General features: G+C 46.8%; 1 protein-coding gene across 6 annotated transcripts in view; it reads left to right on the top strand.

The window, feature by feature from the left end:
• The window catches only part of HOMER2 (homer scaffold protein 2), a 104,549-nt gene that overhangs the window by 45,975 nt on the left and 35,200 nt on the right, over positions 1–23,374 (top strand). For all 6 annotated transcript variants that reach the window (XM_019640045.1, XM_019640046.1, XM_019640044.1 and 3 more), the window contains 2 exons: positions 12,039–12,195; positions 21,586–21,717. In XM_019640045.1, coding sequence (XP_019495590.1) covers positions 12,039–12,195; positions 21,586–21,717 — 289 coding nt within the window. The remainder of the gene's footprint in view (positions 1–12,038; positions 12,196–21,585; positions 21,718–23,374) is intronic.

The following is a 23,374-nucleotide window of genomic DNA, read 5'->3' as shown; positions in this document are numbered from 1 at the left end:
GGAGGATGGAGACAAGCAAGAGGCATTCCGGGGGGAGGCACACAGCTCATCTGCAGGCCCAGGTATGGGGTGAGCAGGGCCTTCTGTTTTGTGACGCCTGTAGATTAGGTGAGGGATTGATGGGGAGAAGGTCCCAGAATCAGCTGGAGACAAAGGCTGGGTGAGGATGCGGAGTTTGGCTCTGGGGGCTGCCTGCACAGCCTGTTTCTGAATAGCTGGACAGGGTGGATGCCTGTGGTTGGTTTGAATGGGATGCGGTTGACAGGGCCTAGGTACAAGGGACTCGAGCACTGCAAAGGTGCCCTTCACCCGTATGTCGCTTGTTTGAGGTCCCCAAGGGCTGACTTCGGATTGAACGTGGCCTTGCTTGGTTCCCTTTGAGCCATCACACACCTAGTGCCCCGGGGCTCTGTGGAGCTGTGGCACAGACTATTTTTGTGCTCCTTCAAATGCCCGTGTTTATTTTTAAACTTGGGCCTTCGTAAAGCAGGGATATATCATGCAGGCTTTGCTTTGGAGTAAAAAGGTTCTCTCGGGCTGATGGAAACTGCAGATGTTCTTGGTTTAAAGTTGTCCGTTCTCTTTATTTAATGACTCAGTGCATGTATTTCCAGTATTATAGGGAAGGCCACACAGTCATTTGCTTTTTAAAAAATCCTGGAAAGAGGAAACCCATATGCGGCTTGCTAGTTCCCTGACTTGTACTGGCAGATCTGTGTCATGAGCAGTGGTGCTCAGACAAGTGGGGATGTAAGTCTGAACCCAGCCATCTCCTTGGCCCTCTGCCAATAGGAGCCCATGGACCTTACAATAGAATGTCAGTTATCTTTTAAGCACATGCAACTTATTACTGAAAAATTAATGAGATTAACGTAGATTTTAAGGTGGGGGATTCAGCACATGTGCTTATTTATACCTCTCCTCCCCAGAATCCATTAAAAGGATAATAAGGAGATTATTAAAAGTATAATTCTATGACAACAAAGTGAATGGGAGGGAGTTACCAGCAACTGAAAGATTCCAAAAAACTTCTGGATGATGGAAAGCTGGGGGAGGATTGGTGGTGTCAGAAACATAGTAGAAGTGGTGGAACCCAGACATCACAGAGAGAGGAGAGGCCATACAGGTGGGGTGGGGGCCAGCGTGCCCTGCAGACTCCAGAGCGAAAGGCTCTTAACCAAGCCCGTGGGCCCAGCCCAAGGCAGGGATAAGAAGTGGTGCTGCAATCTGGGACTTTAATTGAAGGTTTTAGGGACACCACTCTTATTAGGGGAAAGTCAGACAAGTGAACTTCACAGGCAGAGAGGCAAGGCTGGGAGTGTGGGTGCAGGCGTTCTAGAGTAAAGCCTTCCATGGCCTGGCATGGAGCCAGGCAGGTGGATGGTGTTTAAAGCCATGTACTAGGTAAGATCAGCTGGGGAGAGAACTCAGAGCACTCTCATGTTGAGGAGCAGGGAGAGGAACAGCCAGCAAAATAAACCTCTCACCAGATAACAAGGATGCAAAACAATAGTAAATCAAGGACTTCAAGGTTCTGAGGGAAATCATTTTTTAACCATTGAAAAAAATGTCTGTACCCGGTGTGGTAGACTGAAAAAATGCCCCCATAGATATTGAGTCCTAATGTCTGGACCGTGTAAGTGTTCCCTTATTTGGCAGCTGTGATTAGGGTAAGGATCTTGACATGGGGAGATGATCCTGGATTTCCCAGGTGGGCCCGCTATGTAATCACAAGTGTCCTTATGAGAGACTTAACTATACACAGAAGAGAGAGGGAATGTGAGGACGTCAGCAGACAGAGATTTGAAGATGCTAAGCTGTAGACATTGAAGATGGATAAAGAGGCCAAGGAATGCAGCTCTAGAAGCTAGAAAAGGCCAGGAAACGGATTCTTCCCTAGAACGGCTCCCTTGACCTCTTGGTTTCACGTTTCTGGCCTCTACACTGTGAGAGAAGTTCCTGTCATTTTAAGCCATCGAGTTGGTGGTCAGGAAACTACCAAACCAATCAAGGGTAATGGGGACAGTAAAGGCAATTACAGACATGCCAGGACTTAAAGTTTACTTCCCACTCATTTTGAGGTTCTACACAAGCAAAGCAAGAGTGAAGACTATGAAGGAGGCAGTTGGGGCAAAAAGAGAATGGGTGGCTCACAGACATATGGCTGTGAGCGGGCCTCAGAAGTGCCCAGTCCAAATCAGAACTAGGAACTCACTGGCTCCAAGAATAATATCTTCAGGACAGAGACTGGATGGATTCCAAAAATGGACAGAATGAACAAGAAGCTGGAAGACACTAGATTATGGGGAGATGGGATATATTTCTTTTCTCAATAGGAAAAGGTAGGCAATAGAAAACGCCACAAAAATAAATACAACCACAGCAGGTTCTGTTCCAAATGTGAGGCACCCTGAGATACCGCCTGCCTTTGTTTAGACGATTGGGAGAGAGAAGCTCTGCCCTTGCAGGAGCACTTGGCTCTTGACATTGGAGCTATTCAGAAGGAAATATAATTCCGGCACATTTCTTGGCTCTGCAGGGAACAATATTTATGTAGTCATAATAATGTTCTCTTTTTTTAAATGGTTCCATAGTACTCCACTGTGTTCATTTATTCACTTTATTCTTCCCATTTAATTTCTGGTTGAAAATATAATCTGCGTTCAATTTGCTCCACGAAGCCTCTTTGTTGGGAGAGCCTGAAAACTGGATTGTTACATTAGTGATGCATGACTATGTATAACGTAGGAGGAGGGCCCCAAATACAAGAATGGTGGCCGAATTCTGAAGGGAGGTGGTTGATTGGCTCATCTTGACTGTCTCCTTACTGTGCCAGGCATTGGGCCACCAGGCCAACCTGCCCTTGGTCCTCCCCGATCCTGTGCAGCAGGGGCCTCTGGACTGAAGGGGACGTTGAGAGGGGCGGGCACGCTGACTTTCAGGTCTGGTACAAACAGACGTTTGTGTTGTTTTCACTTTTGGGCCATTACATGCTATGTTGGTGTGAACATTCATGTACAAGAATTTGTGTGGACATGTTTTGTGGCTCTTGGGTAAATCCTCCGGAGTGGAATTGTTGGGTCATGTGGTAACTCAGTGCATAACTTTTTGAGGAACTGCCAGGCTGGTTTCCAGAGGTGGCACCATCTTGCATTCCCACTGGCAGTGTGTGAGGTTCCAGTTTGTCTACATTCTTGCCAATGCCTATTTTTAAAAATTATTATTATTTAATAAATTTTATTTTTCAAAATGTACAGTTAATGGGACGTGTTGTTCATGCATCTCACCAGCAGCTGGGGCTTCCCCATGCTTGGTGTTTCTGGTGTAAATTACTTGAGCTCTGTGCTTTGAAGCTAGTTTAATAAGTCAGGAACCAGGTCTTCAGTCTCTCAGAGACAACAGCTGGGGTAATTTATAAGCTTAGAGTTGGGAACTTCCTTACAGAGCTTGTCATATGTTACTTTGTCAAACAAGACTAGCTTACCGAGCTTGTCCCGAACTTTGCCTTTGGACCACTTCTTCTTTTTATGTTCTGGATACAAGTTTCTTATCAGATATATGATTTGTAAATATTTTCTCCAATTCTGTTGGTTATCTTTTCAATTTCCTTGATGGTATCAGTTGCAACACAAAAGTGTTTTATTTTGGTGTAGAGCAGTTATGTATTTTTTGTTTTGGTGTTTATGCTATATCTCATCCTTGAACAAGTTCTCTTAATACCACTTTTCAGATCTCACAAACCCATCCTTTCTTCCTGTCCCCGCTGTTCCTGGCTCTTGGGTAAATACCTAGGGTGGAATTGTTGGGTTATATGGTAACCTCATCTCCTTGTGCCTTGACATTGGTGTAGTGATTTCGTAATAGCCTCCCATCTCTTCCCGCTTCAGTCCATCCTCAATATGAGTGCCACAGTGTCCCTCTGAGATGTAGTTCTGAGTGAGCTGCTCCTTTGCTCAAAAATCAGCATGTCCTAAATTTATTCACCATAGCACACTTCACCCATTTCGAGATATTAGTGGGACATCAACAGCTCATAGGACATAACATGTCTCAGTTAAAGTGGACAGTGAGATGTGCTGCCACAGATGAATTCATTGCAGAAAGACTGTTCACATTTCTATCTGAGTGCTGTTTAAAACATCAGAATAAAACATCAGAGAAGATTAGTTTATTAGGAACAAAATACATAAGTCAGTAGCCAGACATCTAATTTCATTTTTACTATAGATGAGCACAAAAGCCCTCATCATTTAAAATCGAGAACACTATTCCAGTTCTTTAAGAACATAACTACTTAATATTGGGAGTGGTGTTGCCAAGTCATATCCTCACATCAGGTATGGCGTAAAGTCTTCTACATTTTGTTTTTATTGCTGTGTGATATGAAAATATCTGTGCACAGATGGGTTATGGTCAAAGGAAGAACAGAACTGGTCCTTTGGCAGTATTCTGTGCTCTCTTGAATTAGGCTGTTCCAGGAATCATTAATCGTTATGACTTGGGCAGCTTGCCACCTGTTTTTTTAGAAATCATCAGTTGGATGTATTCTGATTTTGGCTCGTGGGGTTCACAGTGTGCAAATCATAAAGCTGCTTTTTTGTGTGCAAATCATAAAGCTGCTTTTTTGTTTACAGCTTTCTTTTTCACCATAGATGCAGATAGAAGGAGCTTTTATTGTATAAATGTGCAGTATGCCATATACGGAATAAAATCACGAATGTATTTTGAAATCCTAGGATGAGATATCTTCCATAGCTGAAACATTGTGACGAGAAGGTGCCCATCGGTGCTATGCCTAGTTTGTAAGGACAGGCCACACGTTCATGTGTGGTTCAAATGACAGACGGTGGTGCACCACACAACTCCCATGTGAACAGAATTCTTAAAGGTGATACCACATAATTAAGAGAACAGCTATTCAAGTACATTTAACATTTTTCCTACATATAGGTATATGTCTTGGAATGTATATGGATGAGAAAATAGCTTTGACATAAATTTTCCATGACACACAGTTGGGAGATGGTGGCCCCAAAGATAAAGACCACTTTCCTTAGCATGCATTTCGAGTCCATGGCTTACCAGTTTGGCCCACCTTCGGGCCTCACCTCTTGCCAGCCCCCTCCTGTAGCCACACTAGGGAGAGGACTGGTCCCTAAGTGTGCCTCTTGCACCTGGAGAGCCATTTCTATCTCATCTGCCAAACCCCGCACGTCTGCTGGGCACTGGGCTGGCATACAGGGGGCGTGTGTCGGAGGGAGAGTGGGTTTCTGTATAGGGGTGGAGGGGTGCCATTTGAACATGAGATAACATTGCAGTATTGCTAGTGAGCTTTGTTTTATTTTCTCCCTTGATCCTGACCTTGGACTTCTGCTCCGTAATGTGTTTGCCTGTTCTGCATCCTCAGTGCAGCCCCACCCCACCCGGCCCCATGCAGACTTTTGCTTCCATCCTGCCTTTGCTTCTCTGAAACGGCCTCTCCCCTCCTGACTGTTGGGATTCTCACCCATTGGCTCTGGACCCGCCAATGCTTTGGGAGAGTCTGCACGCTTTCCCAAAGCATATGGGAATGGGCCTCATGGGGTAGCCCTCAGCCTGTGAACCAGTCCTGAACTTAGTCAAACCCACGTCACAGGAGACCCACAGAAGAACATGTGCTGAGAGCTCCTGAACTCCTGTCCAGCCCTCTAGGATATAAGTAGTGGCATTCAGAAAGCCTGTCAGCACACATTAGGGGCCCTTGCCGCATTCCATGCCCTGATGTAGATGTGACCCAAAAAGGGAACCCCCAGTCTGTGGATTTGTGACAAATGTGACTTATTTGAGATCTCTCATATATCAGGTTTGTTTCTCTGGGCAGTTTTGGGGCAGGTGGAAATAACTTTAATAGGATGGGTCTGCCGTGACCCACTTAGAGGTGTTCACACCTGGCAAGGAGACACACTTCTGGCTCAGGCCCAGCAGCTGCAGGATTTCCCCAGGGACTGGCTGATCCATGAGCTGTAACAGTGTTTCTGGGGTGATTTCTGTGTCCCCACTGACAGGCAGTGCTGCCTGTATCATGTACTTAATTCCTTGAACTTCAGTTTCTGGACTCTGTTCTGTTATATCAACCTATTTATTTGCTAATGCTTCCTTGTTTCATTTGCTGTAACTTTATAATAATATATTTCAATATCTGATATGGCTAAACCCCCTGATTGCTCTACATTTTCAGCATTTTCTTGGCTATCTTCACATAGTAAGTTTCCCCATGAATAACCCTGTTTAGTTCTAAAAATGATCCTGTTGATATTTGTATTGTGTTAAATGTATGTATTAATTTAGGGATAATTGACATCTTTACATTGACTTTTCCCATTGAAAACAGGGTGTGTCTTATTTATTAAAGCTTTCTCTGAGTGCCTTAGAAGTTATATTTATTTTTGTAGTACAGATCTTGCATACTTCTTAAATAGATTCCTGGAAATTCTATCTTTTTAGTTACTACTGTAAATGGGATCTTTCAAAATACATTATATTATCTGTCTGGTTGTTTGTATATGTATAAGGCTATTGATTTTATTGTTATTAGTAATTTTATACCTAACCACCTTACTGACCACCTTTATTATTCATGATCACTTTTTTCAATTGATTTTCTTGAATGTTCTAGTTAAGTGATACTATCTACAAACAATGGTAACTTTATTATGGGGATTTTGTATGATTGTAGAACTACAGTATGCTCGTGAGTTAGAGTCTTTGCATGGAAGAATGTGCTAGAAGAACCTTTGGTCCATATTCCCTTTTTTCTACAGCTCTCTGTCCTAGGCTTTGAAGATTTGCCTCTTCCAGCTCAGGGGCCCGTTGACCATCTAGAGCGAGGGCTGGGAGCCAGGTGAGCCCATGCTTCTGGTGCCTTGTGACAGGTGCTCAGTGCAGGGCCTGTGTCGTAAGAGCACAAATTAGGCATCTCATGATGCTATGGCAGGACTCAAAGGACTAAGAGGAACTCTCCTGACCAGCCAAGGGGGAAGGACAATGTAGGCCCGTGAAGGGCATGGTCATGGTCATGTGAAAATGCAAGTGATTCTGAAGTGCTCGCAGGAAGGCTGCAGAGCCAGCCCGTCTGGTGAGGGAGCCGGACCAGGTGGTCATGGGCTGTGAGTCATTCTGATGCACCTTGGAAGTTGGGTGGGCAGTGAGTGCCTTACCCATCGAGGCTGGGGGAGCCCTTCTCTTGGTGCTCTGTGCTTGATGTTTGGAGGTGTTCAAGTCTCTGGGCAGACAAGCTAATTAGAACATCCTATGAGACTTTGGAACACTGTATAAAGGCTGTAAAATAATGTCAGAACAGTTTGTTTTCATTCAAATCAGGTAGAAGTAGGAATAATAAAAATTGTGAGGTTTTACAGGTTCATATCAGAAAAAGCCTGGAGCTGAGCATTTCAAGTGAGGGATTATGATAAATTAAAACATCATTTTCATTTTTGTTTTTGTTTTTCATTGAGAAAGTAGTCATGCCAGCTCCTCACAGAATCATTTCACCCGGAGCCAGAAATTGTTCTAAGCCAGAGTGGTCTCTCTAGCGAGTGGTTTTCATATTCCAAACATACATGTGTTGCACAGTGTCTAATTATTCTTGGGGACAATTACTGTCAGGTTCCAAAATGTGTTCAGTGAGCAGCAATTGGTGTTTATTCAGCTCTGAAAAGACTATGCAAGGGAACAGTGGGTTATATTGTCTGCCTAAAGAAATGTTTTTCCATGTGGAAACATCTGCTTTCTATTTAAAGCACTGAAGAGGGGATGGGGGTCTATTTGAAATAGACTCTCTAGGCCTCGAACACCAAAGAGAGGAGAATAAATTGGGTATGAAGGTGGTTTCTGTTCTCTGATAGCTTTCCCTGCTGGGAAGGAAAGGTGGCCTCCTGGTTTTGAAAGTTCTGCCTCTCTTGGATTTTTCTATTTATATTGATTTGTACACTTATGGGAACGGACTTCTGTGTCCTAGTTTCAGCTCTTTTACTTTCTCAGGTAAGGCAAGATGCTGTTTCAGAATTGGGGTCTGCTTTTCTGCATTTTGTGGTGAGGTTTATAGAGTGTTCTAAGATGTAAAGATTTGTTGTCCAGGTGGCTTAAAATCACTGTGAGCCTCAATTTTCTATGTGGATGATGCCACGTCCCCATCCAGAGGATTAAGTGAGAATATATACAGTCTGCTTGGTGTATAGGACACTTCTGTGAAGGTCAATGTCTTAGTTAACCTATTGCTGTGTAATAAACTACCACAAACTTAGCAGCTTAAAACAAAACACATTTCCATGGGTCAGGAGCTCAAGCATGGCTAATAGGGTCTCTTATATGGTGTCATCAAGGTGTCAGCCAGGGCTGAGGTCTAACATGATGGTTCAACTGTGGAAAGATCCACTTCTAATTCCAAGCAATCGTTGGCAGGATTCCAGCTCCTCGGGGGTGTTGGACCAAGGGCCTCATTTCTCTCTGGCTGTCAGCTGGAGGCTACCCTCCATTGCTGCCATGTGGGCCTTCCCACCTTAGCAACTTGCTTCAGCAAAGCCAGCAAGAGAGACTGTCAATGGAGAGAGTCTGCCAGCAAGACAGAAGTCACAATTTTATGCAACCTGCTTGCACAAGTGACATCCCTTCTCCTTTGCCATATTCTATTGGTTAAAAGCAAGTGACAGGCCCCACCCCTGCTCACAAGGAGGGGATTGCACAAGGGTGTAAGGCACCAGGAGGCAGGGTCATTGGGAAACACATCAGAAGCTGCCAAGTCCAGACACTATTAAGTTAGGGAGAGAGGATAGCACAGTGGTTAAAGGGAGGGTCTGTGTCATGTAGCACTGACTTCAAATCTCAGTTCTGCCAATCTGCTGCTTACTAACTGTGTAACCTGAGGCGCAGGTCCTTGGATTTTCTGCGCCCCCATTTCCCCTCCTGTATGGCACCTTCCCCATGAGATTGCTGTGTTCCCAAATGAGAGATCACGTGTAAAGCCTGGCAGAATGATAAGTAGTCAGTAAATATTAGCTACTGGCTTTCTTTTTATCATTGTCTCTTTTTTGCCTTTTCTTTAAATACAGTTAGATTTTTTAATTTGAGAAGAATAAAATAGAACACCCCAGTGGCCTCAGACTTGCGTGTGGAAATCTCAGTCATACGGGTGGTTTCCTAGGCACAGAGCTGCTGCCAGACTGGCTGCCCAGGGCCTCGGGACTGAGGAGCACTGGTCTTTGGCCTCGGAAGGGCCATAGCTCGGCCCAGGGCGCCTGCCCTCTGCATGAGGCTGGCAGGAGTCCCTGCAGCTCCCCTCCCAGGGCTTGGTACCTCTCCCCACACTGGAGCAGCTGCTTTCCCTGTAGAGTCGTCCTGACCATGGTGACCAGGGCCACAGCCACTGAGGGTGTGGCCAGCTGAGTCCACTGTGCTCTCCCAACAAATTGCATTTCTTGTTGGGGTCCCAAGGGCAACCTGAGATGGCTTCGGTCCATCCCCAGACCCATGGAAGCAGCTTTGGTGATGGGCCCTTCTTGTCTGCAGGCTCACCATGACCAGAATTGTGCCAAGCAGATGACCCACTGCTTTTGCTCATCCCTGATCAGAAAGCCCCACCATCTTCTCTGTTCCCCTGTCGCTTCTCCTGTCTCTCTCTGCTTTACTTTCTTCACTTTCTCACCCCTGTGGGTTTCAGAGACACGGGGTGCTTGCAGAAGGTCACTGCTTGCCCACCATAGCTACCCTCTTTCCTGACCAGAACACCTCTCCCTCCCCTCGCCCCTCTCCCCCTCCTTTGCACCCAGAGATCCTGTTCGTGGTCCCACTTTGTTCCCTGCTGGCTGTGGGAGGACATTCTGGAGTCATTCTATGTGTCAGCTGTGTCATTCTGGAGGAGAGATGCCAGCTGTAGCTGTCACTTCTTCCATTTTTTTCTCGATCATCTGATAATATGTAATGTGAGTACCTCCCCAGCTTCCTTGAGGATAAAAGTCACCTGGAGCTCCTCAGGCCCCCTCCCTGGAGAGCCAGGTTCCTGACAGCCAGGCTGGGGCCTGGGAACTTGTATTTTTAGCGGAAGTGCCCAGCTAATTGCTGTCAGAGGTCTAAGGGTGCTGAAACCCAGACCCCATCTCTCTTCCTTGGTGTGGAGGACACAAGGTCTGAAAGGTGGCCCCTCCCGTGGAAGTGCTCTGAACAGGTGGGGCAGAGATTTTAACATAATCCATCTCTTTCAAAACCTCTTCTATCTGACTGCCTTTCCAGTCGCTCCCTCCTCCCACATATGCAGGACAACACCATGTGAGCAGCGTTTTCCTCTGTGGTGGGATCCTTGGATAATTAGCAAAACACGGAGTCCAGGCTGGCCACAGAGCAGCTGGGGGTCCAGATGTCAGAATGCCTGTGCAAGCTTGTTGAGGAGGGCTTGTGTTCCTGCGCTCCCACGCTCCCCACAGGCTGCCCTCTCCACAACAGATGCGGGAAATCACAGTGGCACTATTCCTTTGGTTTCTACAGCTGTCACCCTGCTGCTGGAAGGGTGTCTGTTTAGGATTGATTCGGTGGTCACTGGCAAGGGAAGAGAAACAACCTAGTAACCCACATCCCCAGAAGCACTTGTCCTGCTCCCCGAATCTAGAAGGAAAGATCCAGGGGCAAGGAATGCTGGTCTCTGTGCATTCTGGAAAGCCACACTCAAGAAACAGCTGCGTTGAAAGGGCACACATGGCACGCTCTTGGCTTCATTAACGGAGACAAATAGTCATAAAAACAGTGTCTGCATTTCTTTGCAGCCACAGCTGATGGTTGGTGCTGGAATTCACGGTGCTGTTCAGGATCCCTTGCTTGGGGCTCAAGTAGTCCATTGCTTTTCTAGGAAAAAGTTTCCTTAGAAAGAGCTTTCTTCCCAGTAATGAGCCTTCTAGAGTCAGGATGGGCTCAAAGACTGCTTTGTCTAAAACGACTCCATCTAGAGACCAGAACATGTAACATTCACTTTTTCCCTTTTGATTCTTTTTGTCTCCACTTGGGTGTCCTATTTTGTTATGTCATCTCTTGACATTGTAAGGATTTTTAAAAATTAATTTGTGTAAGTTACCTTTTGATTTAATTTTTATCTTTCATAAGTGCTTATTAAATTTAGCATTTTTATGAATGATGGGATGATTTTTACATCATGGTGCCCTTTTCCCCTTATTTTATCGTATTTTGAACACTTTTAAAAGGATTTTGAGCCAGTTTGCCTGAAGACCTGTTTTCCAAAAATAAGTATTTTGTAATGAGTCTGTTTAATTTTGTATTACTTTGTTAAATAAGTCCTTTAAAATATGAAATGCAGTGAAATCCATTACAATTTTTATACATCTGCCTTATCTTTTAATGCTTATTGTCAACATCTAATTAATTGTCCACTAACCACAAACAGATAATGTACTAACTTGGTTAATAATCACATTAAGAATGTTCAGGCATGTGGAGTGAAAAAGCAACAAAACAGACGCAAGAATAGCAAAAGAGATAGGTTTGATGAATTTTACATAAAACTCAAAAGGTTTATAAGTTGGAAATATAAAACTTTAAGGCTTGGTCAATTATGAATGAATGCATCACTCATACAAAGTTGTGAATTAGAGAAGTACTTAATAGAAATATAATATGAAGTTGCAAATGGTTTGCAAAATCCTAAAATTGTTGCAGAACCTCCCAAAATAAATTTGTTGCAAAATCCTAAAAATGCCAACAGGGTGTCAGGAAAAGAATAGGACACTTGATGGGATGCAAAAACTCTGGACAAGGAGCTGCATTTTAAGCAAATTGCTTATTAGGCCAATTGTTCTGCAGCCTGAGGGTGTTCGGTTTCAGTAACTTCTATGGTGTCTCTTTTTTCTCTTCCCATTTCTTATTTTAATTGTCCTCATGCATATGTATCTTTCTCTATTAGCTATTAAAATCTTTGGGGGTAGTAGGTGGCTTAGAAATCAATTATACATAAAGTCATGTGTCATCAACTCATGCGCCCATCTCTCTCTCTCGTTTTGCAGAGAACAGCCCATCTTCACCACCCGAGCACATGTCTTCCAGATTGACCCCATCACCAAGAAGAACTGGGTGCCTGCGAGCAAGCAGGCAGTCACCGTTTCCTACTTCTACGATGTCACCAGGAACACCTATCGGATCATCAGTGTGGACGGAGCCAAGGTACCGACATGCCTACAGCCTTTCAAATTCAATCACTTAGTTAGCATCTGAAGCAATACAATACGTTTGAAAAATGGAAGGAAAATGGTGCACCCCAAATCCTGCCACTTTAACACAGATGTTATTGTTATAATGTCTGTATAATTACATATCCTGCTTTTTTTTTCATTTAAAATTATGGAAAATGAAGAAAAAACATTTCCCTGTTGCCATATTGTCTTTATAACTAGCATTTCAGTGCTTGTGTAACAATTCCACCAGGCCCTGCAATGTTCTTAATCTGTCCCTTCATGGTTAGATATTTAAGCTGTTTCCAGTTTTTTACTGTAATAGATAATGAGCATCTTCACGCAACAAGTACCCTCATTTGATTATCACATGTCTATTGCTTTCTTGTTGGACATTTCCTTAGGATAGATTCCGGAAATAATACGATAGGTCAGAATATTAACACTTTATGGCTCTTAATGGATATTACCAAATTGCTTTCCAAAGAGGTCTTTCTTCCAGTTTATTGTACCCCCGCCAGCACTGGATATTATATCTAGCCTGATTTTGGTGTTATTAGGCATGGGAGTTGAATTTTAATAAATGGTTTTATAGTATTTTTTGAAATAATTCTTTTCCTGGTACTTTCATTATTCTGCTGTCTTCCTCAATATTTTTACAACATTATTATGAGAGCACAATAAAAAGAAAAGGATAGCAATAGAAGTATCACCAAGTTTACCAAAGAAAAAATAAAGTAAACTTGTTGCTTTAGAATTTCTTTTCTGTCTTTAAACTGTGTTCATCCTGGTGGACATTTTTACATGGATTATCTGTTGTCACCTGAAATTCAACTATCTGAAGCTGAATTCTCCTATTTCCCCTCTAAACTACCTTGTCATTTTCATTTCCCAATCACTTGGGGGGGGGGAGAGAGAGAGAGAGGGAGAGAGGGAGAGAGGGAGAGAGGGAGAGAGGGAGAGGGAGAGGGAGAGGGAGAGGGAGAGAGAAAGGGAGGGAGGATGGAGGGCACAGAGTCATTCTCTTTTTATATATAGTTTGTCAGTGGACTCTGTCTTTGGTGTCTCACATTTATGCCTAATGTTTTATTTCAAGGCCATAACTCTTGTCCTGGCACATTTTTGCTCGGACTATTGCAATCGCCTTCCAACTGGCCTTCTCTCCCACCTGCAGTCTGTCCTTCCCTCTGCCTCTAGGTCAGCACTCTTAGGCAGTTGGAAACAGGGGGCTAGATAGTAGGATGGGGCCTGCTTGTAGGTTCCTCCTTCCACAAATCCACAACCATGGAGCAGAAGGCTTGGGAGGTCTCCCTTTGAAGACTCCCCCCCAGGAAAGGTGTGAGAACCTCCTGGTGCCTCCGGATCTCTTGATGAGACTCCCTGTTTTAAGGAAAAATTCTCCCCTCAGCCTGTGTTCTCTAAGCACCTCCTCTGTGCTCTCAGCATCATGGAGACTGTAGATAAAGGCAGCTTGGCCCCAATGTTCCTCTTTCTCTTCTTTCCTCCTACTTAGAAAGGGAGCCCAGAGTCCTCGTTGTATAGCTGAGGTCAAGGAGAGGCAGTAACCTGGCCTGGAAGGCTGGTGCTTGTGCCCAGTGCCTCAGACAAAGCTCCTTGCCTTCAGGCTGGAGCAGGGTGCCCCTGGCTGGTGGAGGAGCGTGTCCTGACGCCACATGGTGCAGGCAGGGTGTTCAGGTGGAAGGGCTGGTCTGGCCAGCACATCTAGAGAGATGCAGGAGCTGGTGTTCTCATCTATGCAGGCAGGATGGTAAGACGTGGAAGGGTCTGGCAAGCATTATGATGCGTAAAGGTGCTGGCACGTGGTAGGTAGCTTGTGTTGGAGGATTGAGTATCTGCAAGGTGCCTGTATTTTTTTCTTCTCGGAGTCTTGGTGGTATTGCAGCTGCATTATCATACCGCCAGGATGTCCTGATAGGGGTGGAGAATCCAGCTGACCGGCTGTCTTTTATCTATAGATTCTGTCAATTAACCTGCCATCAGTGAGACGAGTTCGCCCTGTTGTCATTGAGTTATCCAAGGATAGATAGGGATTAAATGTAGATAAAATGACTTTCTTCGAGAAAGTACTTCAGTCCTATTAGCTGGGCTTTTAGTAATTTGTCCAAGTGCCAGCCACTGTACAGTGCGGCTCTTCAGTCCTGAGCTGTGACAGCATGCTGGGGTCCGGGGCTGGATGAGTCAGCTGAGAAATCAGAGGGGTGGGAAGGTGGGCTGGCCTCTCACTGTAGAATAAGGCTCAGTGTGGGCTCCGTCAAGTCACGGAGTCACTTAAGTGGGAATCGGATTCCCAGGCCATGGGGCACCCCTCGAATTCAGACATGAATTCTGTGGCGCCTGGCCACCTGCTCTTCCTGGAGCCCACCCAGGATTCTTGCCTTACCCCCAGGGCACAGGACCTGTGGCGGTGCCTCATTCTGCAAAAGGGAGGGTCCTGTGCGGGAACAGAAGGGGGAGGTGAGGACGGACAGGCCCTAGTTGTTTAATTACTGTGACTGGCACTTGGGGCCTAGGTTTGTGGGCAAGTGTCCTGCCCTGAGAACTGGAGCACAGAGCACCAGGTGGTGGTCCCAAGGCCACCTCAGCCCCCCTGGACCTTTCCTCGAGCTGGCAAGCAGCAGCATGTAAAACCAGCAGCCCAGGTATAGATCAGACCTGGTGCCGCCAGTTGCTCCACAGGTCAGGTGTGCTATGGGGAAGTGGACCTCCCCAGGGTGACAGCAGCTATTGCCACTGTCTGGTCTCTGCGGCTTCCCCGTCCCTACCCAAGGCCAAGTTCCTAAACCCTTAGCCCCAGCTTGTGCCCCACCTGCATACACCAGATGGATCTCTTTCCTTCCTAGGGACCTGAATAGGGCAGAGTACGTTTGAGCTGAAGCATTGACAGGGCTCTTGTCTGCTGCCCGTGCCACCCTCGCCCCACCCCGGCTTCCCCAGTGTGTGTCCCGCCACATTGGGACAACCCCCTTTGGTGTAGGCCTTTGACCCCAAATGTTGCTCTGAACTGAGATGACAGATGATAAGATGCTTTTAGCTTCCAGGGCTGTGTCCTGACCCATGTTCTGTACCTCTGCTCTAGGGTGGGTCTAGGGCCCGGGTCCTGCCTCTCTGTTGGCTTGGCCTCATCAAATCCATGACCTGGTGCCTCTGCTTGTGCTTCTGGGCCAGCTGACCCTCCCAAGGCAGGGGCTGCCCTGGCTGGGACGGGAAGCCTATTTCCCGCTCCCTAGTGAAGGAGGGGACACCCTTCATTAACAAGTTGCTAGTGTGGCAGGGACTTGGAGGTCGTTGGGAGCAGAGGCCACAGCACACTCAGCAGCTGAGTCAAATGGGGCAGAAGGGAGGAGCAGCCAGCAACTCCAGCAGCTGTCATTCCACACAGGGCACAGCAAGCTCCTCTGCCCCGTCCAGCCATCTGTCATGTTTCCTTGGGGAAGGATGCATGGAAGGCCTCTCCTTAACCCTGAGCGCAATGAGTGCCGCTTCTCCGAGGACAGCCTTCCTAAAACACCAAGACATTTCATTTTTTCTGAGAACGTATTTCCGTGGCAGTCCCAGCTGCCACTCAGGGCACAAGCTTGGGAATACCGTGGTGCGTCGCCCCAGCGTTGCCCCGCCTCCAAATCCCTTTCATTTCTGTGCATGGGGCTGCCCAGGGACTGCGTTCTTTGAGGATTGGGGACCAGGTCTGGCTTGTCTTTGGAGTCCCAGCACAGAACAAGGATGGGCAATGCCACAGAAGTGGGTGTGGCAGTGAGTAGGCGATAAGTCAGGCCTGGCCTGCAGCAGGTGGGCCATGTCCATAGGGGGACAGTGGGCAGGGGTAGGGTCACCGCCAAGAGGGAACCAGGATCAGAATCTCAGAATGTCACCCAGGATCGGCCCTGTGCATGGACAGACGGGAGCCACATGAAGGCATCTTGCAAACCCAGCTTCCTGGAGCTCTGATGAGACCATGACAGCACCAACAGCTGTATGGCTTATGGCAAGTTTCAGGCAGAACCACCCACCCATAATAAAGGACCCCATTTCTAGGACGTTTGTTAGTGGAGCCTTCGCAGCCCTTGATTTCGCTGTGTGTTGGCACTTACAGACCCAGTTAATCACTGCTGTCCTTGGGAGGAATGGCCCACACCTGTAGACGAGGCTTGCCTGGAGCAGATGTTTCTCCCTGGGGTTCTGGATGGCTCTGCTGCCCTTGGTCTCGGTTATTTATATCACAGGAACCTATATTGGAAGAGACTTTAGAGGTCACCCATCCTACATTTATGTAGCAGCACCCACTGTGTAGCTGGTACTGTCTACTCATGCCAACTCAGTGGATATACCTCTGAAACCTGACTCCTTTGGTATTTCCTTCTGGGAATGTGAAATTGTTTTCAAGAACACAGCCAGGTTCCTGTCCTCCACCCACCACTAGAGTTTCCTCTTTTGCATAAACACAGGTGCCTTCTGTTAGGGAGCAAGCATATGGAAGGTTTTCAGCACACAGTAGGTTTTCAATGAGTGTTGGTTTCTTTTCGTCCCTGACTGTGGTGGAAAACAAAGGAAAAAAGCACCTGTTAACACCTACTCTGGAACCCAGGAACTTCTCTTCCTTGCTATAAGTCTGTCCCAGCCTCTTGTGGAAAACTTCCACGTTCTTGCAACCTCCATCTCGCTGGATTTTGGGGAAGACTTTCCATGAAGAGGAACCCGGGGGCGCTGATTCCCATTTTGTGACAAGCAGCCTCCTCTAAAGTCCAGGGCAGGACCAGAGACTGGAGGAGCTTAGCTTTGTGCTTCATCCAAGTAGCTCTTGTGACGTGTGTTTTGTGCGTTTTCTGAAAATATGGTCCCGGGGATCGGCAGGAGCTGGTTCTTGTTTCCTCCATGGAAGTTTCACCGATGGCTCACAAAAGAGGAAGGGGTGTGCACAGGCCGGGGGAGCCCACCTGAAAGCTTCACATAAAGCACCGTCTGGGCTTCCCTTTGTCCCCCACACCCTCACCTTCCCTGCTCCCTAGCGAGGCACCGGTTCTCATCCTGCTGCAGTGGCCCCCTTCAGCATGCCCCCCTCAACACGCAGGACCCCGCTCTTCCACGCTCCCCGCTGACTCCCCACCGCCTTGTTTGATGCTTTCTACCTAGGCCTCTTCTCTTGTCCCTCTGTCCCTTCCTGCTGGGCAACATCCTCCACTCCTGTGACCCCATAGACTGCTGAGTCCCCCTCTCCCCAGAGGCCGGAATCCGCAGTTCCAGCCACTTCCTCTGTCCCCAACACAGTTTCCCAGTGTCCAGTGTGCAGGACACCACATCCTCTTCTCACGAGCCTCATCTCACTGAAGACTAGCCTCTCTCATAACTGTGTTATAGTTTTTTGTGTTTTTAACTGCTCATCTGGACTGTTGAACATCCAATAATCATGGGAACACTCATGTACCCGCCACCCAAGCGAGGAAGTCCATCTTGTACTTGGCCTTCAGAGTCCTTTCTGGGGCTCTCCCTAACTATATGCTCTTCCGATCCCCCCTCAAGACGTTACCACTCTCTTGAAATTGGTATTAAGCACCCCTACTTTGCTTTATAATCTTGCTACCTGTGTATATATCCCAAAACCAGAGGTTGGCAAACTTTTCCTCTAAAGGGCCTGATAGTCATTTTTTTATAAGCTGTATAGTCTCTGTAGCAGCTGTTCAATTCAGCTTTTCTCTTGTAGCAAGAAAACAGCCATAGACCAGTATGTAAACGAATGGCTGTGGCTGTGTGCCAGTAACTTTATTTATGAAAGCAGGCTGGATTTGGCTAGGGGGCTATGCTAGTTCATGGACCCTTGCCCTAAATAATGTGTTATGTAGTTTTGTGTGGTTTTGGCTTTTATATAAATAGAAGCATACAGAGACCCCTACAGTATGTCTTCTTTTGTGACTTCCTTTTGGGTTTTTTTGCTTTAAGTTTTTGTGATTCATCCATGTTGACACCTACACTGTGGCTCATCTTCCTGCTGAGTAGCAATTCATGGGGTGAATGTCCCACAGTTGGTCCATTCTGTTGCTGGTGGGCATTTGTTTTTGCAAACACTGCTACTGTGAATATTGCTGTCCTTGTCGCCTGGTTTATCTACACAAAGCTTTCTTCCAGGTATACACTTAGGACTGGAGTTACTGAGTGGCAGGCAGAGAACGTGCATTTTTAATATTATCAAAGAAAGCCTTATCGTTTTTTCAAAGTGGTTTTGCCAGTCTTTGAGTTCCCATTGCCCCACTTCCTTACGCCACACCCTCGCCCCGCCCTTGGCCTCATGAGATGTAGTTTGAATTTGGTGCATATACTCATGCTGGTAATGCAGTTTCCACACAAGTAGTGAAATGGAGCTTCTAATTTATGAAACCAAGCCGACCTCATCTCACCAGTCTCACAAAACAGAGGTCCAGTCACCTGCCCAGAATTAAGCCTCCCTCAGGTCCCATCTCCTCACCCCCAGAATGTCCCTGCTACCCACACACCTGGCTAGGGTACTCACCACCGCAGACCCAGAGCAGACAAAAGGTCTTTTCCAGAGCAGACAAAAGGTCTTTTTGTAAGCATCCACTTTATTTCACTCCTTCATTCATGCTGAGGGGGGTGGGAGTCAGAAATGAGTCAGAGCCTCAAAGAGAAACAGAAGCATTAAGGTAGATTCCAGGTGCGAGAGCAGTTAGCTGGAAATGACTTGGGGATGTGAGAGCAGTTAGCTGGAAATGACTTGGGGATGTGAGAGGATCACATACAGGAGCGTATTTTTAGAAGCTTCTCGAAAAGCCCAGCTTTCCAGGAGGACCTAGTCTTGGTAGGCTGAGCCAAGTCTCGCACAGGCTGGAGTTGCCCTGTCCATGGGAAGTGGAGGCAGAAGGTCCGGGTGGACCTTCTTTGACAACACGATTGCTCCTGCTGTCAGTCTTGCTGCTTCTGAGAAGGTCAGTGCACTGGATTTCCTGGGAGAGTGGCCAGCCAGTTGTCTCACTAATTGTAGCGATGGGCCTGTTAGGGGCTTAAAGATTGTTCACACAGCTACTTCTGGTGAGTCTTGGCAATGTAAAGGATAGCGTAGAAATAAATGATGGCTTTCCTCCCCTTTCTTCTCCCTCCTCCCCTTTCTTCCTCCCCTCTGGATCTAGGAAGCTCCAAAAATGGGACTTTGGTAAGATGTTTGGCGAGCCCGGGCATTGCAAATCCTGCAGGAACCAGCCTGAGGGCTTGCAACAGCATCATTGTGAAGGGAGCGGGCTTTCCTTTATCTTCTTGGCTGACCTCCAGCTTGTGGGATTCCATAGTCTTGTTTGGTAAATGCCTGCACCTTGATGCTGGTGACAGAGTGAGAGGTAGCTGTGCTGAACCAGGATCAAAGCAACCCCCTTCCCAGGCCCCACAGAGCAGGCATATCAGTAGGGAATGCGGGGGACAGAGGCACCTCATTTCAAAATTCTTAAGAAGAGTTCCTACAGATTGGGAATTTGTGTTCCAGGTGTGAATTGACCTTTTGTCTGTTCGAGGTCTCCAGTGTCAAGTGCTCAGTGCAGGTGTGTGGGTAAGAGGGACTTCCTGGGGGTCGGTGGGGGTGAGGAGGTGAGACCTACGGGTCCTACGGAGGCTTACTTCTCATTTTATATGATGACCTCTCTTCTGCTTCTTACCAGCTCCATTTCTCCTTCTATGAAGTGAAGGTGACCATCATACCTGTTAGCCTTGTTGTGAGTTTTAAGTGAGCTGATATCAGTAAAGCTCTCAAAACATGCTCCATCAATAGTGGTTGCTGCTATTAATATTAACTTTTAACAATTATTTTACCAACTAAACTAAGGTTTATCCTTGAGCTAATGCCTCGTTAGCAGACTCAGTAGGATCTTGCATATATACATCACAGTGACACTTTTATTACTGGTGACAACTATAACTTACTGCCTTGATCGCTTTGTTACGGTAGAATCTGTGTCCAGAAGGTCTCCCCTTTAGTAAAATGATTGACTGAAGTTTCTACCAAGGAAAGCAAGGCTGTGCCATTCTACAATGTTTTCTCTTCCCTGGTTTATCACTTAAAAGAAAAATGTTCTGAGTTTACTGTTGAGAATAAATATAGCCTTCATCAGTAAAACTGCTAGTAGATTAACTCTTTAGAATGTTTACTTAGATTGCTACTGTTCCTGCTCAGATAATAAAAAAATCAGTGGATTATGCCCATTAGCAAACTTCCAAGAATCCCTGATTTCCAAGGGCATTTTCTAGAGTGTTTTTAGAGTCTTACGGCTTCCAAGAATGTCTGCCAGAGTGAGCCTACTGTTGCTACAGACAACACATCAGTTGTTTGGTGACTTTTTATTTACCCGTCTCTACCCTCTTCTTGACTACCTGCAGCTTGAAGACCAGGAATCTCGACTCAGTCATCCTGGTCACTTTGGTTGGTAGAGCCCCCAGCATGTAGTAAATGTGTGTTGAATGAATGAATGATATCATCCTCTGACCCCTTTAGATTCGTTTTCTACCCTTCTTCATCCTGCTCTGGCCCCTGAGAGGCTGACCTGCAGGTCACATCAATAGGCTCCCAGGGCCTCTGGCTTCTGTTTGGGTTTGACCAATGGCAGATCAGAGGGAAACAGGCGAGGATATTTGTTCCACTGGCTCCCCTCCTCTGAGGTCCCCATGTGCTCATGTGTCCTTCAATAGAAGGTCACCTCTCCTGTCACAGCAGTCTATTTTCTATGACCCTCCTTGCACATTCTATAGCCTTTTCATTCCCTCATCCTTTTAGGCCAAGGAGGGGTGACACCCAGCACCTGGTCCCTGTACTGTCCCTTCCAGGTCTGCTTCACCCAGCTCACACCTGTATAATTAGTCTCTTTGTAAATTAAACCCTTTACAAATTATCCTAATTGGGGTGAATCTTTTTCTTCCTGCTGGGAAGCAGCAAGCCCATTGCTTATGGAGACTTGAAGTTGTTTGAGCTAGACACTGGGGCTCCAGGTGCTAAAGAGGGTGCACCATGCACTTCTTCAGAGAGCGTTTGACATGGCTGGCCATTGAAGGCAATCGGGTGTCTGGCAGCTTTGGGGGAATAAATAGCAGTTTGGGGAACTATACTTGGAGAGACTTTCTCCCACTGATAACTTAAGATCTTATTTTAAGCTGACTGTCTGTTTGTAAGTCTCTGACATTGCCCCTCGTCATGGTTGCGTATCAGACTCAGCATGGGAGAAGCCAAAAGAGGAAGAAGTCAGGACCGATGTGACAGAGCATACGGCCCTGCTTTAAGCTTCAGTCCCTGGCTTTGCCGACAGAAGACTTTGTAAGCAGCCACTGTGGTGTCTAATTCAGTGTTGACATTTCTGCTCTCTGGGCTCTTTCCCTGCAGGTGATTATAAACAGCACAATCACACCCAATATGACTTTCACCAAAACGTCGCAGAAGTTTGGGCAGTGGGCCGACAGCAGAGCCAACACAGTGTTTGGTTTGGGGTTTTCGTCGGAGCAGCAGCTGACAAAGGTAACGTGGTTTTTTGCACAGCACAGTACATGCCGTGTCGGAGGCTGTTGTCACGGGTCATCGCCCACTGAGCGATCGAGCAGGATTCCTCTCTGCCTTCAGTTTCACCCCTTCTGGCACCACAGGGCTACCAACCTGATGACCTTTTAGAAATACTAGGTTCCTTGAAAATGGAGTGTTGTTGGGGGAAGGAAAACATATCTGACACCTGTGCCACTTCAGAGCCTGAGGCCGCAGCAGCAGGAAGCGGCTCTGCCAGTCCTCCATCCTCACACGTCAGCCCCTGCTCCCTGTGCCCGGGGTGTCAGCCATTAATGTTGGGGACCCTCTGGTTGGAGCCCTTAGAGGAAGTAAGGTGACACTTAATAGCAGTTCTTAACCTGGAGTCCCCACACCCTTTAAGATATCACACAGTGTTGTGTGTGTGTTGCTTTTTTCCTAGGGAGAGGGTTCATAGCTTTGATTTGATTCTCCAAAGGGTCTAGGACACAATGTGGATGCCTAGAGAGGTGTCGGGGATCACATCATGACTAACCACGGACTCGGAGACCCCAAGATCTCAGGGAACAAACTGATGGCCTCTGAGAGCTCTCACGCACCCGATGGAAGGAGCCGAAAGCTTGTGTCAGGAAAATAGATTCCCTTTGAGGGTGATGGGAGGGTCCTGTGTAGTTATAAGGATGTATTGGTTGAGAGCAAGACTGACTAGTTTACGTGATGTGGGAACTTACTGGAAGAATGTCAGAGTATCTCAGATCCAAGGGACAGTTGAAAATCCAGGCCTCCGGATGGATGGTGATGCCATTTATTGAAATGAAGAGGTGCTGTGAGGACCAGAGGGAATTTACGTAAAACAGAAGCAAATATGAGTAGGATGGTGATTTCTTGAAAGAATGATACTAGAATCTCTGTCTGTGAGCCATGGGACTGCCTCTGTTTCCACCCCGAATTAGTCCCTGGTGGGGGAGAAAAGGGGGTGGGACAGCCCCTTGCCTGCCAAGTGGCCCCTTCCCACACCCACCTCATGTCCAGACTGATGGGGCTGAAGCCTCAGACTGCGGGGAAGGCCTAGATGGGGAGGCTTCTGTCAGAGACAGGCTGGCTTGTGCCTCCCAGGGCCAGAGTTCACAGGCCCCAGATGGTCTGAGAGAATCACTGCCAGCTGCCTGGAAAACTTCTTCAATCTTTGGAGGAATCAAAGTAGCTCGGAAGGATAAAAGGGAAAGTTTCAATGAAAAGACTCGAAAGAAGGAAGAACTCAAAACAAAAATCAGAACAAGTTATTAAAGCTCAGCTCTTTGTGCCTCTGAGCGCTGCAGAGACCTTGGGCTGCACCTGCTTCCCAGTGTGGCCACTCCTGCTTTTCCCCAGACACAAGCTGTCCTTTCATTAACGAGGAGCATCCAGTCTTCCCCCAAGTCACTCCATCTCCTCCAGGGGCTGGAGTCCCTGCCCTGTGACTGTGGCCTGCCATTGTCACAGAGACTTATCAGATAAGCACTCAGGTGTCTCCTTTGTTCAAAATGTTTCAAATCAACTTTCCCCTTCTCTTTGAAGGGAAGATTAGCCACACGCTGATAAATTATCGTGAGGTGAGGCTGGCAGTCTGGACAAGTGGCAATTAGCTGGCAAGGAGGAGCCTGGACCTGAAGGGTTC

Source organism: Hipposideros armiger, unplaced genomic scaffold (assembly GCF_001890085.2).
Source record: "Hipposideros armiger isolate ML-2016 unplaced genomic scaffold, ASM189008v1 scaffold_48, whole genome shotgun sequence".
Lineage (NCBI taxonomy): Eukaryota > Metazoa > Chordata > Mammalia > Chiroptera > Hipposideridae > Hipposideros > Hipposideros armiger.
Note: the sequence above shows the minus strand (reverse complement) of the source record. Positions and strands in the feature narration are given on the sequence as shown.